The 14,619-nt window shown below is 46.6% G+C and overlaps 1 protein-coding gene across 2 annotated transcripts; it reads left to right on the top strand.

Annotated features, from left to right (window-relative positions):
* Positions 1–7,691: 7,691 nt before the first annotated feature.
* JUN (jun proto-oncogene) lies at positions 7,692–10,964 on the top strand. 2 transcript variants are annotated; one of them, XM_011973860.1, is made up of 2 exons: positions 7,692–7,946; positions 8,005–10,964. In XM_011973860.1, exon 2 carries the CDS (start codon positions 8,666–8,668, stop codon positions 9,668–9,670), a length of 1,005 nt encoding a protein of 334 aa, XP_011829250.1. In that variant the 5' UTR covers positions 7,692–7,946; positions 8,005–8,665; the 3' UTR covers positions 9,671–10,964. The 2 variants fall into 2 exon arrangements, with proteins under 2 accessions (XP_011829250.1, XP_011829249.1); XM_011973859.1 differs by having other exon boundaries at positions 7,709–7,731; positions 7,839–10,964.
* The last annotated feature ends 3,655 nt before the right edge of the window (positions 10,965–14,619 follow it).

Raw genomic sequence — 14,619 nt, 5'->3', positions numbered from 1 at the left:
AAGATAGTTTTTAAAAAAACAAAAAATACATAATTACATAAAGAAATATAGAATAATACTTTTTTAAACATTCTATTGTTAAGAGAAAATCACCATTTCCCTGGCCTCAGTTTTCCATGATGGGACATCTGCTAAAATAACCCTCTTATCCTCTCTTTCCATCCTTTACATATACTCCCCATGGGAAGAAAAGTAATTTGAGTTACCTGATTGCTGAGTTCACAAGAAAGACCCATGCATGCCCCCCTCAGAAACTGGCTCTCTCTTTTCAGAGTCAATTCGTCCAAAGGATGAATACTCTCACTGTACCTCTGGAGAAGACCTGCAACTGTCCATCATTGCCAGGAACCAGTAGGTAAGTTTAATGCATGGGTGAAACATCAGTGCTATGGGTTGAATGTTTGTCTCCTCCAAACCTCATGTTGAAATTTGATCGCACCTGTTGGAGGTGGGGCCAAATGGGAGGTGTTTGGGCCATGGGAGCAGAACCTTCATGAATAGATTAATGCCCTCCCTGGGGGTGAGGCAGGGAGTGACTTCTAACTATTCTCAGGAGAGCTGGATGTTAAAAAGAGCCTTGCACCTCCCCCTTTTCTCTCTTGCTTCCCTTTTGCCCACGTGATCTCTACACACCCAGAACCCCTTCACCTTCCTGCATGAGTAGAAACAGCCTGAGGCCCTTACCAGATGCAGATGCCCAATCATGAACTTTCTAAGCAGCAGAATTATAAGCCAAATACACCTTATTTTTACTTTATAAATTAGCAGCCTCAAGAATTCCTTCATAGCAACACAAAGAGACTAAGACAACCAGGAAATAAACTGTGGCTTCCTGTTTGCCATACCCTCCAAACCAGTCTGTATTAATTTTCACATTGATATTTTGATCCTCATTCATCTGATTCCTGTGTCTAACTCTCAGCTGGTTCTTAACTCCTGAAGGTAAGAAATGGGTGTTATTCATAATCCTTCTCAAAGAAAAGTTATAGGGACTTATGAGAGTATAAGGAGAAATCGAATTTACATGCAGAGAGGGCACATTAGGAAAAATCACAGAGCGCCTCTTTGTCATTTAAGCGAACATTCAAATAAAGATAGAAATTGGCCAAAAACAAGGAAGGGTTAAGAGGGCTCTTATAAAGGTTCTTAGACAACAAGCAGTTTGTCTTATTTGAGGAATAAATGAAGGCTAGTGTGGGAGTCATCAGGACTGGTCACCACAGGATTGTGCTTCCTGGTCCCCTTGTGGCTTGGCTGGGCTGGGCCATGAGACTGGTTTTAGTCAATAAATGTGTGAGAGGTGACATGTGACATTTTTAGGAAAAGATACTTAATTGCTGAGATGAGACTCTTCAAAGCTGCCTTTCCTTCTACCATGAGATCTGAAATGTTCCTGAAGGTGGGTGTTCCATCAGCCTGGGTCCTAGAGGAAGGTGATGTGATCAGAGTGCTTGCCAACCCTTGATGGACATATAGAAGGAGCAAGGAAAAAAAAAAAAAAAAAAATTTCTTAAGTCACTGAGGTTTGGGAAAAAAAGATTTAATTATAGCATATGAGCATGTAGGAACAAGAAAAATCTTTATTTCTTAAGTCACTGAGGTTTGGAAATATTTTTAATCATAGCATAACTTAGGCTATCCTGATTGATTCAGTCATAGGCAGTGTGGCTGGAGAAAAGTGAGATGAGAAGTCCTAGCTCTTTTAAGCTAATAGGATGCCTTTAAGGAGGCTTCAGCAAGGGAATTTGACATTTTCCAAATATTATGTATTAAAACAAGGTACTATTGCTACTCAATCATTAAAACACCCCCTTCATCCCACTATGGAAAAGGCTATTTTTAAAAAATCCATCAGCAAGCATTTACTGAGCACCTTCTATACTTCCAAATACCACGCTCTGTATTAAGCATTGGAGATACAAAATAAGAATAAGACACAGTTGCTGGATTTAGAGTCAGGGATTTAAGAAGACATTTACAAGATCATGTGAAAAACTTTCTCTACTTCAGGTATGTACCCAGTATGGTGACAGTCAAACAGGATAATAACTATTCGAGGTGAAGCACGAGATGGGGTGAGGGAAAGCTTCAGAGGTAGTGATTATTTGAGCTGGCTACTGAAGGGTGAATAGGAGTTTGCCAGGTAGCCTTTTGATTAGGGATAAAAGTACATGCAAAGACAGGAAACTGTCAGAGGGATGGAAAATGTTTGGGGTGGCAGCCACTCAGAGGAATGGAGGGAATGTGGAGTGCAGGGTGTGGTAGGCTGCAATAGTATTCAAAAATACTTGCTGCCCCTCCTCACTGACATCAGGCTCGGTCATGTAAATTGCTCTCAGCATAAGCTTTAAGAGTCATGCTCTTTTCTCTCTGCCATGACAGTAATGTTTGGACAGAGGGTGCTTCATTAACCAAGGTCTTTGAGCAAAGATAATGTGTGTAAATCAGAGACACAGCCAACTTATGGTAGATGTATTAGTCTATTCTCACATCGCTAATAAAGACATACCAGAGATTGGGAAATTTATAAAGGAAAGAGGTTTAATGGACTCACAGTTTTACATGGCTGGGGAGGCCTCACAATCATGGCAGAAGGCAAAGGAGAAGCAAAGGTACATCTTACATGGTGGCAAGCAAGAGAGCTGTGCAGGGGAACTCTCATTTATAAAACCATGAGCTCTTATGAGACTAATTCACTACCATGAGAACAGTACGGGGGAAACTGCCCCCATGATTCAATCTGACCCCATCCTTGACATGTGGGGATTATTACAATTCAAGGTGAGATTTGAGTGGTGACACAACCAAACCATGAGTGGACATGCAATATGAGTGAGAAACAATTCTGTGGTTGTAACCCAGTAAGACTTTTGGATGGCTAACACAGCATAACCTAGAGTATACGCAAGTGTGCATTTCCAGCTCTTTGACTTCCAGGTACCTAGTAGGATTGCACTTTCCTGCACCCCTTAAGTAAGACATGGTCATGTGACTTATTTTAGCCAATAACATGTAAATACAATAAAAAAGTGTCATTCCTAGGAGGGAGCTTTTAAAACCAATATGAGTTCACCAAAGTGATGGAATGATTGTTGAAGCATGTGTCAAGACGAAACCTTCTTCAGACTAGGTTTCTAAATGAGCACATTAAGCAGAGCCCCATGAACTTGAACATGTAGTATGAGCAAAATATAAAATTTACTGTTAAGCCACTGAGATTTTAGGATTGTTTGTTATGGCAGCATAACCTAAACCATCCTGACTGATATAAAAATTGGCTCCTAGATATGGGTTAGTGTAGTAACAACAATAAGCATAACAACAATAAAACTAAACAATCATTTAGAGGGAGATAACTAAGAACACAGCTATCAGAAGCTGAAGGGATGGTGATCTGTTTGGTAAACAGATCACCTGTGATAATGCAGAAGGCAGATCATGAACCTGATGAACTAAAGCAAAGGATTGTAAAACAGAAAGTGAGTAGTGTGTGTTGGTGGCTGTTGGATGCATTCTGAAAGTTACTACAAGCTATTCAAAGATGAACTCAGAAAAATTTGGCCTGTTTGCAATTAGGAATGAAATGGAATAGAGAAAATCTATAAATCCAGGGATTTATATCATTAAAAGAGGCAATTGTTTCCCAGTCCCAACTAGTAAAATATAAAATCAAGAAATACTTCTAGCAAGAAAGGACCTGGAAGAAACTCAGCTTTGAAGTAAGGATCAAGTCACAAAGTATGAACCTACTATTAAAACCTCAGGATAGGAGGCCGAGGAAGGTGGATCACTTGAGGTTGGGAGTTCGAGACAAGCCTGACCAACATGGAAAAATTCCGTCTCTACTAAAAATACAAAATTAGCCAGGCATGGTGGTGCATGCCTGTAATTCCAGCTACTCAGGAGGCTGAGGCAGGAGAATCGCTTGAACCCGGGAGGTAGAGGTTGCAGTGAGCCGAGATCGTGCCATTGCACTCCAGTCAGACCAACAAGAGCAAAATTCCATCTCAGAAAAAAAAAAAAAACAGGATCAATTAAGATCTTACCCAGCATATGCTTTCAACTGGACAAAATGGCTCTGGGAAAAGGAAGAAAGGTCTAACTCTCCCACCAAAACCCAGTAAGCCCAAAGTGCTCAAAATCAAGTGAAGAGTAAGAGAGTAAGACAGCAGAAGAGAGACAGAGGAGTCAACAGGCAGGATAGCAGGAAAACAAAGAGATATGGCAAACCAAAGAAGTATATCTGGAAAAGAATTTTGTGGCTATTGGCACATGGAACACCTTATATCAGATAGATAAGAAGCCTACCTACACATATTCAATACTTAATGTCACTCTGCATCTCCCCAACTTTTAAAAGCTTCTTTAAAAGCATATTTTCCAATGCCTGCTTTAGCTGTGGAAAAGGAAGACTCTCCGAAGGCAAATCCAGGAATCATGGACAACAATGGACAGAGCAGCTTGCTGCTGTGACCACATGGGTCTTTAAGGTTGTCTCCCTTGAAAAAAGAACGAGGGAATTCCACCAGGGGAAGGAGAGAAGACCGAACATTTGGTGAACAGAAAGGGAGATAGAGTCTTTAGTGCTATTCCCCAAATATTCCTGGAGATCCCTTTGAGACACCTGGTAGGATTACAGTGACCTAAAGTTAGGCATGGCCATGTAACTGCTTTGGCCAATGATGTATGAGCAGAAGTGATGTGTGCCATTTCCAGGTGGATGCTCTGACAGCCATGATGTTGAGTTCCTTCCCCACAGACAGGATAGCCTTGAAAAGGGGTATCAAGACAAGGCCTCCTTGAGCCTGAGCCCTTGAGTGGCTACAATGAGCAGAGCTACCCTGCCAACCTACAATGGTCATGTAGCGGAAATGACAAACTTTCACTGGAATAAACCACTGATATGTTAGGGTTGTTTGTTACGGGAGCACAACACTGCCTTTCCTGACAGAACTGAGAGTGACAGATAAGGCTGGAGAGAGAAGTTAGATTGCGAAAAGCCCCTTCTCCCAGGCATAGGAATCGGAACACTCCTGGTTGTAAGGAAAAGCCAATGAAGGCTTCCAAGCAGGGGCGTTAACATGAACAGATTTGTTATTTTTTTTGGATGAAATATGCTATTTCTCAACATAAGGAGAAGATCAGCCTACTAAACCACATGAGGCACAGAGGAACACACAGAACCCTTAGGTAAAAGATATATATTTATACAAAGTCCTAAGTCTTGAAATTTCTAAATACAGGAACTCTGAAAGGAGTTATAGTCAGAGGATCAGGCAAGAAAATTTCTTTTATGCCACAAACGCTATTTCCTCTGCAGATAACTAATACTCCACAAGAAAGTTTGCCAGAGTAGAGAAAATACAAAGGAATGTAACACAGACCTGAGGTCAATTTCCAGGTGCCTGTGTGACCCAAACAAAGATACTTAACCTCTCTGGGCCTATTTCCTCACATGTTAAATCTGGTAATAATATATGTCTCTCAAGATGGTTGTGGGGAGAAAACAGCATATTTAAATTACTTAGGAGAATGCCTGGCAGATAAGTGTTTAATACATGAAACTTATTTTTATTACTGCTATAAAAAAATATTTAGAACACCAGCTCCCTGATTACAACAGAAAATTATTCAGGGCAACAGACAGAGGAGAATGTTCTCTCCTCGAGGAAGTAACTGGATCTTGTCATCACTGTAAACCTACCCCACCCCCTCCCCAGCTCAGCGCCTGGCTCACAGTAGGCTTTCAGTTACCCTCTGCAGATCAGTGAAAGCTAGGTGAGTGCCCGGAGTGAAGAAAAGTTGGCAGGTTTCCCACTGATACCAGCTGCTGTTGGTTTCTGAACACTCAAAGCCGCAAATACCTTAGGGCTGGGGGCAATGAACCCTAGGCTGAATTCCAAGTTCAGAAACAGTGAAGTCTGAATTTAGAACCTAGGAACTTAAACTGCTGCAGGTCCAACTTCAAGCCCCAGTTCTAGACAGAGGCTTGGGAAAGAGCTGACTTCTAACCCTGTTCCCCCTCTCCTCCTCCCCTCGAAGCTTCTCACAGGAAAGTACACCTGGTCCTGCCAAATCGCACTCTTATATCCTGGCATCCTATCCAGGCTCTGCGAGGATGGAAACCGCGAGGCAGGGGAGGGAAGCGGGCTGTTTGGCCACCACCTCCCTAGTGCTGCAGGCGACCCTGTCACACTAACTCCCGGCAGCCCGTTGATGTGGACGGCACCGGCCCCACCTGCAGATGAGGGAAATGAAGCTCAGAGGAGTTCCGTGATTTGCTCGCTTCACACTGTTGCAGCCTGGCCACGAAAGAACCAGGATTCCCGACTTCGGGATTCTTTCCACCACACACTTTCGTCCCTAAGGGGTGGGGGGCGGGGGAAAGATAAAATAACAACCGCGGAAAAGGAACCACTTACATGGGTCTAGCGCTTCCTAGAGGCTACTCAGGATATGGGCCCACCACCCGGCCGGGAAGGCAGAGATTTGAAGTCCAGGTTCTACCCCGGGCTCCTGAGTTCTACTGCGTTACTTTATGCGAGTGTCCCCCGCCTTCTGAGCTTGTTTTCCCGGAAGCAACTCGGCGCGGGTGGAGAGTGTGTGCGTGTGTGTGTGTGTGCGAGCGCGCATGTTGTGCGTGTTGTGTTAAGCGTGTGTGTGTTGTCCGGGGGCGGGAAGGGGAGTAGACTAACACCGGGGTTCCCCGAGTTTCGGATCGCCTACACGCTTGTTCCCATCTGGACCCTGTTACCCACTAATTGCGCCCACTATAAAAACTGCCCCTCGGAGGCAAAACTGTGATCCCCCGCGCCCTTTCCCCCACGGTCCCGGAGGATGAAGTGGGGTGCAACGGAGACTCAGCTGAGCGTCCAGTTTTGGGCAATACAAATCTCTCTGCTTCTAAGAGCAGCCAGACAACCCCGCGGACCATCGCTCCTAAACTTGACCGAGATGCAAACTTCGGAGCGTTTCTCAACGTGGGGGGCCGACTCTCGGGAGACCGCCCCCAAACTTAAGCCCCCTTAGGCTCGCCCCCAACTGGGACTTCACAGAGCCACCTTAAGGGCGGTGCTCCCGCCCCCCGGAAGTGCGGGGGGGCGGCGGACCTGGACTCTCAGCCTCCCGCCCCGCGCGGTGGCGGACGCCAGTGGATGACTTCGAGCCCCACAAGTGGGGAAACACAACCACCCCTCGCCCGCACCCTTGACCCAAAACAACTGGCCGGGTTCCCTGGCCTCCCGGGTCCCCGCATCCCCTGCATCCCAGTCCGCAGCCGTGAACTTGAGCCCCCTCCGTCAGAGGTTGCGAGCGTCCGCCCGCTCGCGGCAGCCACCGTCACTAGACAGTCAAACCCCAAGACGTCAGCCCACAATGCACCGGGCGGGCCGGGAAAAACGGCCCGGGGAGGGGACCGGGGAAGAGAGGGCCGAGAGGCGTGCGGCAGGGGGGAGGGTAGGAGAAAGAAGGGCCCGACTGTAGGAGGGCAGCGGAGCATTACCTCATCCCGTGAGCCTCCGCGGGCCCAGAGAAGAATCTTCTAGGGTGGAGTCTCCATGGTGACGGGCGGGCCCGCCCCCCTGAGAGCGACGCGAGCCAATGGGAAGGCCTTGGGGTGACATCATGGGCTATTTTTAGGGGTTGACTGGTAGCAGATAAGTGTTGAGCTCGAGCTGGATAAGGGCTCAGAGTTGCACTGAGTGTGGCTGAAGCAGCGAGGCGGGAGTGGAGGTGCGCGGACTCAGGCAGGCAGACAGACACAGCCAGCCAGCCAGGACGGCAGTATAGTCCGAACTGCAAATCTTATTTTCTTTTCCACCTTCTCTCCAACTGCCCAGAGCTAGCGCCTGTGGCTCCCGGGCTAGTGTTACGAGGAGTGCCCAAAGAGCCTGGTCTCCAGCCGCCCCCAGGAGGAGAGCCCTGCTGCCCAGGCGCTGTTGACAGCGGTGGCGAGCAGCGGTACCCACGCGCCCGCCGGGGGAAGTCGGCGAGCGACTGCAGCAGCAAAGAACTTTCTCTGCCCGGAGGACCGGAGACAACTGGCCCAGAGTCCCGGAGCGAACTTTTGCAAGCCTTTCCTGCGTCTTAGGCTATTCGGCGGCGGTAAAGACCAGGAGGCGGCGGACAGCCACGCAAAAGAAGAAGGACGTGCGCTCAGCTTCGCTCGCACCGGTTGCTGAACTTGGGCGAGCGCGAGCCGCGGCTGCCGGGCGCCCCCTCCCCCTCGCAGCGGAGGAGGGGACAAGTCGTCGGAGTCCGGGCGGCCGAGACCCGCCGCTGGTCGGCCTCTGCGGGTAGGCACTGATCCGCGCCGCCGGGAGAGCCGCTGCTCTGGGAAGCGAGTTCGCCCGCGGACTCCAAGGAACGGCGGCTCCCGAAGAGCGCTCAGTGAGTGACCGCGACTTTTCAAAGCCGGGTAGCGCGCGCGCGAGTCGACAAGTAAGAGTGCGGGAGGCATCTTAATTAACCCTGCGCTCCCTGGAGCGAGCTGGTGAGGAGGGCGCAGCGGGGACGACAACCAGCGGGTGCGCGCGCTCTTAGAGAAACTTTCCCTGCCAAAGGCCCCGGGGGGCACGGGTGTCCCCCGCTTGCCAGAGCGCTGTTGCGGCCTCGAAACTTCAGCACGCAGCCCAAACTAACCTCACGTGAAGTGACGGACTGTTCTATGACTGCAAAGATGGAAACGACCTTCTATGATGATGCCCTCAACGCCTCGTTCCTCCCGTCCGAGAGCGGAGCTTATGGCTACAGTAACCCCAAGATCCTGAAACAGAGCATGACCCTGAACCTGGCCGACCCAGTGGGGAGCCTGAAGCCGCACCTCCGCGCCAAGAACTCGGACCTCCTCACCTCGCCCGACGTGGGGCTGCTCAAGCTGGCGTCGCCCGAGCTGGAGCGCCTGATAATCCAGTCCAGCAACGGGCACATCACCACCACGCCGACCCCCACCCAGTTCCTGTGCCCCAAGAACGTGACAGACGAGCAGGAGGGCTTCGCCGAGGGCTTCGTGCGCGCCCTGGCCGAACTGCACAGCCAGAACACGCTGCCCAGCGTCACGTCAGCGGCGCAGCCGGTCAGCGGGGCGGGCATGGTAGCTCCAGCGGTAGCCTCGGTGGCAGGGGGCAGCGGCAGCGGAGGCTTCAGCGCCAGCCTGCACAGCGAGCCGCCCGTCTACGCCAACCTCAGCAACTTCAACCCAGGCGCGCTGAGCAGCGGCGGCGGGGCGCCCTCCTACGGCGCGGCCGGCCTGGCCTTTCCCGCGCAACCCCAGCAGCAGCAGCCGCCGCCGCAGCCGCCGCACCACCTGCCCCAGCAGATGCCCGTGCAGCACCCGCGGCTGCAAGCCCTGAAGGAGGAGCCTCAGACAGTGCCCGAGATGCCTGGCGAGACGCCGCCCCTGTCCCCCATTGACATGGAGTCCCAGGAGCGGATCAAGGCGGAGAGGAAGCGTATGAGGAACCGCATTGCTGCCTCCAAGTGCCGAAAAAGGAAGCTGGAGAGAATCGCCCGGCTGGAGGAAAAAGTGAAAACCTTGAAAGCTCAGAACTCGGAGCTGGCGTCCACGGCCAACATGCTCAGGGAACAGGTGGCACAGCTTAAACAGAAAGTCATGAACCACGTTAACAGTGGGTGCCAACTCATGCTAACGCAGCAGTTGCAAACATTTTGAAGAGAGACTGTTGGGGGCTGAGGGGCAACGGAGAAAAAAAATAACACAGAGAGACAGACTTGAGAACTTGACAAGTTGCGACGGAGAGAAAAAAGAAGTGTCCGAGAACTAAAGCCAAGGGTATCCAAGTTGGACTGGGTTGCGTCCTGACGGCGCCCCCAGTGTGCACGAGTGGGAAGGACTTGGCGCGCCCTCCCTTGGCGTGGAGCCAGGGAGCGGCCGCCTGCGGGCTGCCCCGCTTTGCGGACGGGCTGTCCCCGCGCGGACGGAACGTTGGACTTTTCGTTAACATTGACCAAGAACTGCATGGACCTAACATTCGATCTCATTCAGTATTAAAGGGGGGAGGGGGAGGGGGTTACAAACTGCAATAGAGACTGTAGATTGCTTCTGTAGTACTCATTAAGAACACAAAGCGGGGGGGGAGGGCTGGGGAGGGGCGGCAGGAGGGAGGTTTGTGAGAGCGAGGCTGAGCCTACAGATGAACTCTTTCTGGCCTGCCTTCGTTAACTGTGTATGTACATATATATATTTTTTAATTTGATGAAAGCTGATTACTGTCAATAAACAGCTTCATGCCTTTGTAAGTTATTTCTTGTTTGTTTGTTTGGGTGTCCTGCCCAGTGTTGTTTGTAAATAAGAGATTTGGAGCACTCTGAGTTTACCATTTGTAATAAAGTATATAATTTTTTTATGTTTTGTTTCTGAAAATTCCAGAAAGGATATTTAAGAAAATACAATAAACTATTGAAAAGTACTCCCCTAACCTCTTTTCTGCATCATCTATAGATACTAGCTATCTAGGTGGAGTTGAAAGAGTTAAGAATGTCAATTAAAATCACTCTCAGTGCTTCTTACTATCAAGCAGTAAAAACTGTTCTCTATTAGACTTTAGAAATAAATGTTCCTGATGTACCTGCTTCTATGGTCAGGTTATACTCTTCTTCCCCCAGCTATCTATATGGAATTGCTTACCAAAGGATAGTGCGATGTTTCAGGAGGCTGGAGGAAGGAGGGGGGTGTTGCAGTGGAGAGGGACAGCCCACTGGGAAGTCAAACATTTCAAAGTTTGGGACTGTATCAAGTGGCATGTGCTGTGACCATTTATAATGTTAGTAGAAATTTAACAATAGATGCTTATTCTCAAAGCAGGAATTGGTGGCAGATTTTACAAAAGATGTATCCTTCCAATTTGGAATCTTCTCTTTGACAATTCCTAGATTAAAAGATGGCCTTTGCTTATGAATATTTATAACAGCATTCTTGTCACAATAAATGTATTCAAATACCAATAACAGATCTTGAATTGCTTCCCTTTACTACTTTTTTCTTCCCAAGTAATATACTGAAGCTTTTATTTTTAGTTGCTGAGGTTAACATTGCTGCAATCTGAAGTGACTTGAAAATTAAGAAGCAAAGAATTTAGGAAGAGTCAAACTGGAAGTTGTGATCTGAATGAAACAGTCTCCCAATTTCATTAATTCCCTCCTCTCTACTACCACCCTTTACCCCCAAATAAATACCTATGTCTAAGGAAACTAGCAGTTTAGCATTTTGGATCTGTCTATAGTTTATTTCTTAATTTGTTTCTCAAATAATCAACCTTGTTTAAGTAATTATAGAATCAGTCTCAAAAGATAGTAATCTAATACTATGGAAAAGATTCACAAGAGAAAACATGAACACCAACTCAATGATTACATGCATAAATCAAACCTCAGCTCTAGGGAAATGGGAAACTTAAATTCTGACTACAGATGTAACTTAGGAGATCAACAAGGCAGTGCTCAACAAGGGAACAATTTTTTGCTTGGTTGCTTTTCATCCCAAGAGCCAGTGTGATTATCAGGCAGCAAAAGCAATTTGATATCCAGGAATATTTCACAAACCACTAATTGAGGCAGGGCTGTTTGCTCATTAGCAATGTTCTAGTACCCAATAGGTCTGGGAGTGCTAATATCCTGCCTGTGGCTGTAAATCCAAATACACAGAGTTTCTCCTTAGGAGTATCTCTAGGAGTGGAAGAGATTGGACAGGCTTGTTAGCTTCGGGTATACTCTCCCTTGTAATAACACTTCTTGAACAAAGGGTTACTGGGAGCAGAGCCCGGTTTGCCAAACTGAATTTGCCGATGTCAGCAACCCGGAAGGTGAGATGATTTTGACCATATGTAGAAATAGCAGAGGGACAATAAAGCACTTTGGGGTGGAGCTCTGTGGAAGCTAAACAAGAGCCAACTAGAAAAAATAAGCAGGCTGGGGAATTAATTACCTGCAAAGGTAGACTAAGCCCAGACAACAGTACAGCACAGAAAAGCCACACCACTCCCCAGTTTGCTTTAGATTTCAGTGTTAAAAAAAAAAAAAAAAGCCTGAAACTCAGGCCTATCCCCATGCCTGATTGTTTCAATTAACATTCTAAATGTATAGTCTTGAAATTCTAACCATTCTAACCAAAAGGGGCGAAAATAAATAATTGTAGTAGAGGAAATTAACCATGATCTCTGGTAAATTTTGGAGACAAAAGATTAACTGCTTATAAACACTTAATGGTTAACTTCATTATGGGCCTTCAATGAGTTAATCTTTAGGTAACACTAATAGTTGGAGCAGATGAAGCTAGTGACACATAGTCATTAATCCTCTTAATTTGTTTTACACATATATGTTACATATATAAAATAATTCAATCAGGGACATAACCCTCTGTGTCTATCAAGACAGAGGGTTCATGAACTCAATGAAAATGCCCAGAAAGTTGTGTGTGTGTGTCTGTACACACTCTTCTGAGGAGAGAGATTATTGCTTTTATTTGACCCTCCCAGAGTTCCATGACTCAAAAAAAAAAAAAAAAAAAAAGTTGATAAACCACGAACTGACCAGCTTACATGCCCACTATCAGAAACATATCTTTGTATGAATCTAAATCCCTTGCTTTTTCACCCCTTCATGTTTCTGCTTGCATGTATTTGCCTGGAATACCTTTCCTTCTAGTTCAACTGATAAATCCTACCCATTCTTCAAGTTTTGGCGTAAGTGACACCTTCTCTGTAAAGCTTCTGTTGGTAACTCCATCTTCAAAGGGAATTAATAATTCCCTAGTGAGCATGATAACATTTCATGAAAAATCCTATGATAGCACTTACCAAAATGTGTTATGAACCTCTGTGTCTCCCGGTCAGAACCCTATCCTCTTCATCAATGGACTCCCAAACTTCTAATGCAGCGCCTAGCATATAGTAGATGTTCCTGAAATAAACGTTTGATGACTGAAAGAACAAGTGAGCTCAAACCCTCCTCCAACATAATTCCAAGTCTCAGTTTCTTCTCGTAAATATACTTCATTCATTTCCAGGTGCACAACTCGCGATGGATCAACCTTCGCCTCCTCAAAGTCAAACCTGGCCAACCCTCAAGTTCTAAAGCCTAGTTCTTAGTGAGTGTTCTTAAAAGAATTAAACTGTTAACACATTCATACATCCAGCCACACACAGTGTCCCTTCCTGCCTCCACTAATACAAGTGGGCATCTGCTTACATTAAATGGGTCTGCCTGAAACATTAGTTTTAAAGGTAGAAATGAAGGAGGATAGTAATTGTGTCCTTGGGCAGGCACAAAAACAGTTCCAGATGTGTCTTCATTAAAAACAACCAGCTTTATTGGTAATGACAGAGGGGACTTTCTGTTAGTAAAGTTAGACATATTTCAGGGGTCCAGAAATTAGTACCCAATGTTTGCTTGCTGAGACAGGAATCATGCTAATCCATCTATTCCTCCATGTCATTTCATTACTAGAGAAGTGCATTGGTTGAACCAAGGAAAGAGACCATGACTTCTAGTTTGATTGCCCCTTGCCTCCTCCACCTACCTCTATGGTGGTCAAGTAGGATCTCAAAGAAGAGAGGAAGAGGGTTATAAGCTGGGATGGCCCCAGAAGGTAAAACTATTCTTTCCGAACTCTAGAACCTAACTTGAGTTGTTTGGTTTTGGACTTTTGGACATCACAAAGCAGGGCATTCCTCTGGTCCTGGGTCTCTCTGGGACCCTGTGCTTGGCTGTGGGGATTCAATGATGAGCAAAATATAATCGCTTCTCAGGGAACTCACATTCTGGTAGAGGGGAATGTGGAGATGAAATAGAAACTATTCTAATTGCACAAGATATATGCTATAAGAAAAAGGTGCCAGATGGGAGCAGAAGGAGGCATTATTAGAAAATGCTTTATGGGAGAGGTGACATTTGAGCTGATCCAGTGGGCCTTACCAGGCAGAAAAGATTGGGAAGAAACTTGCATGCAAAGGCAGAGAAGTATGAGAAAACATCTTGTGTTTAGGGACCTGAAAGCTGCTTAGAGAAGCTTGGAACAAAGGTGCGAGAAGAAAACTGAAGGGAGAAGAAGCAGGGAAGTTGAAGGCTTGGGTTGAGAATTAATATCCATTCCATGTTATCCTATAGGTGATGGAGAAAGTAGGTGAATTTGAAACAGAGTGGGGACATAATACCCTCAAGTTGAGAAAGATTCATGCTGGCAACAGTTTAGAGGATGAAGAAGAGGCTAGGTAAGGGATGAAATACCAAAGATAGGTTTTTACTTTTATTTAGAATGCCTGTGGTATTTAAAGTAGTCTTAGAGTTGGGGAAGAAATGGGAAGAAGATGGTTTGGTCCAGGCTACATCGTGCCACCTTTCTTCTTATGCAACTTTCTGACGAGTTAGGCCTAAAGAGGGATACCAGGAGATTTACTTTCCTCTTATGCTACTTGTTTCATGCTTACGTTTTCCTCTCCATTGGGTCCATTTGATACCTGAAAGAAAATCATCTTACAAAATGGTCTAGAGCCCACCTGTTCAGAGTCAGGAAGCTCAAATAAACAGATGTGAATGAAACAGACCTGCAACCGTGTAGGCCAGGCCTTCCAGGTTTACGGCACAGAGTTGGTCCTCACTGCT

This window comes from Mandrillus leucophaeus, unplaced genomic scaffold (assembly GCF_000951045.1).
Source record: "Mandrillus leucophaeus isolate KB7577 unplaced genomic scaffold, Mleu.le_1.0 Scaffold14, whole genome shotgun sequence".
In the NCBI taxonomy this organism is placed as follows: domain Eukaryota; kingdom Metazoa; phylum Chordata; class Mammalia; order Primates; family Cercopithecidae; genus Mandrillus; species Mandrillus leucophaeus.
The sequence above is the reverse complement of the archived record's forward strand: the minus strand, read 5'-3'. Positions and strand labels throughout refer to the sequence as shown.

Bases quoted from the DNA above. Each gene is read 5' to 3' on its own strand.
- JUN (XM_011973860.1), top strand. From the start codon at position 8,666: ATGACTGCAAAGATGGAAACGACCTTCTATGATGATGCCCTCAACGCC.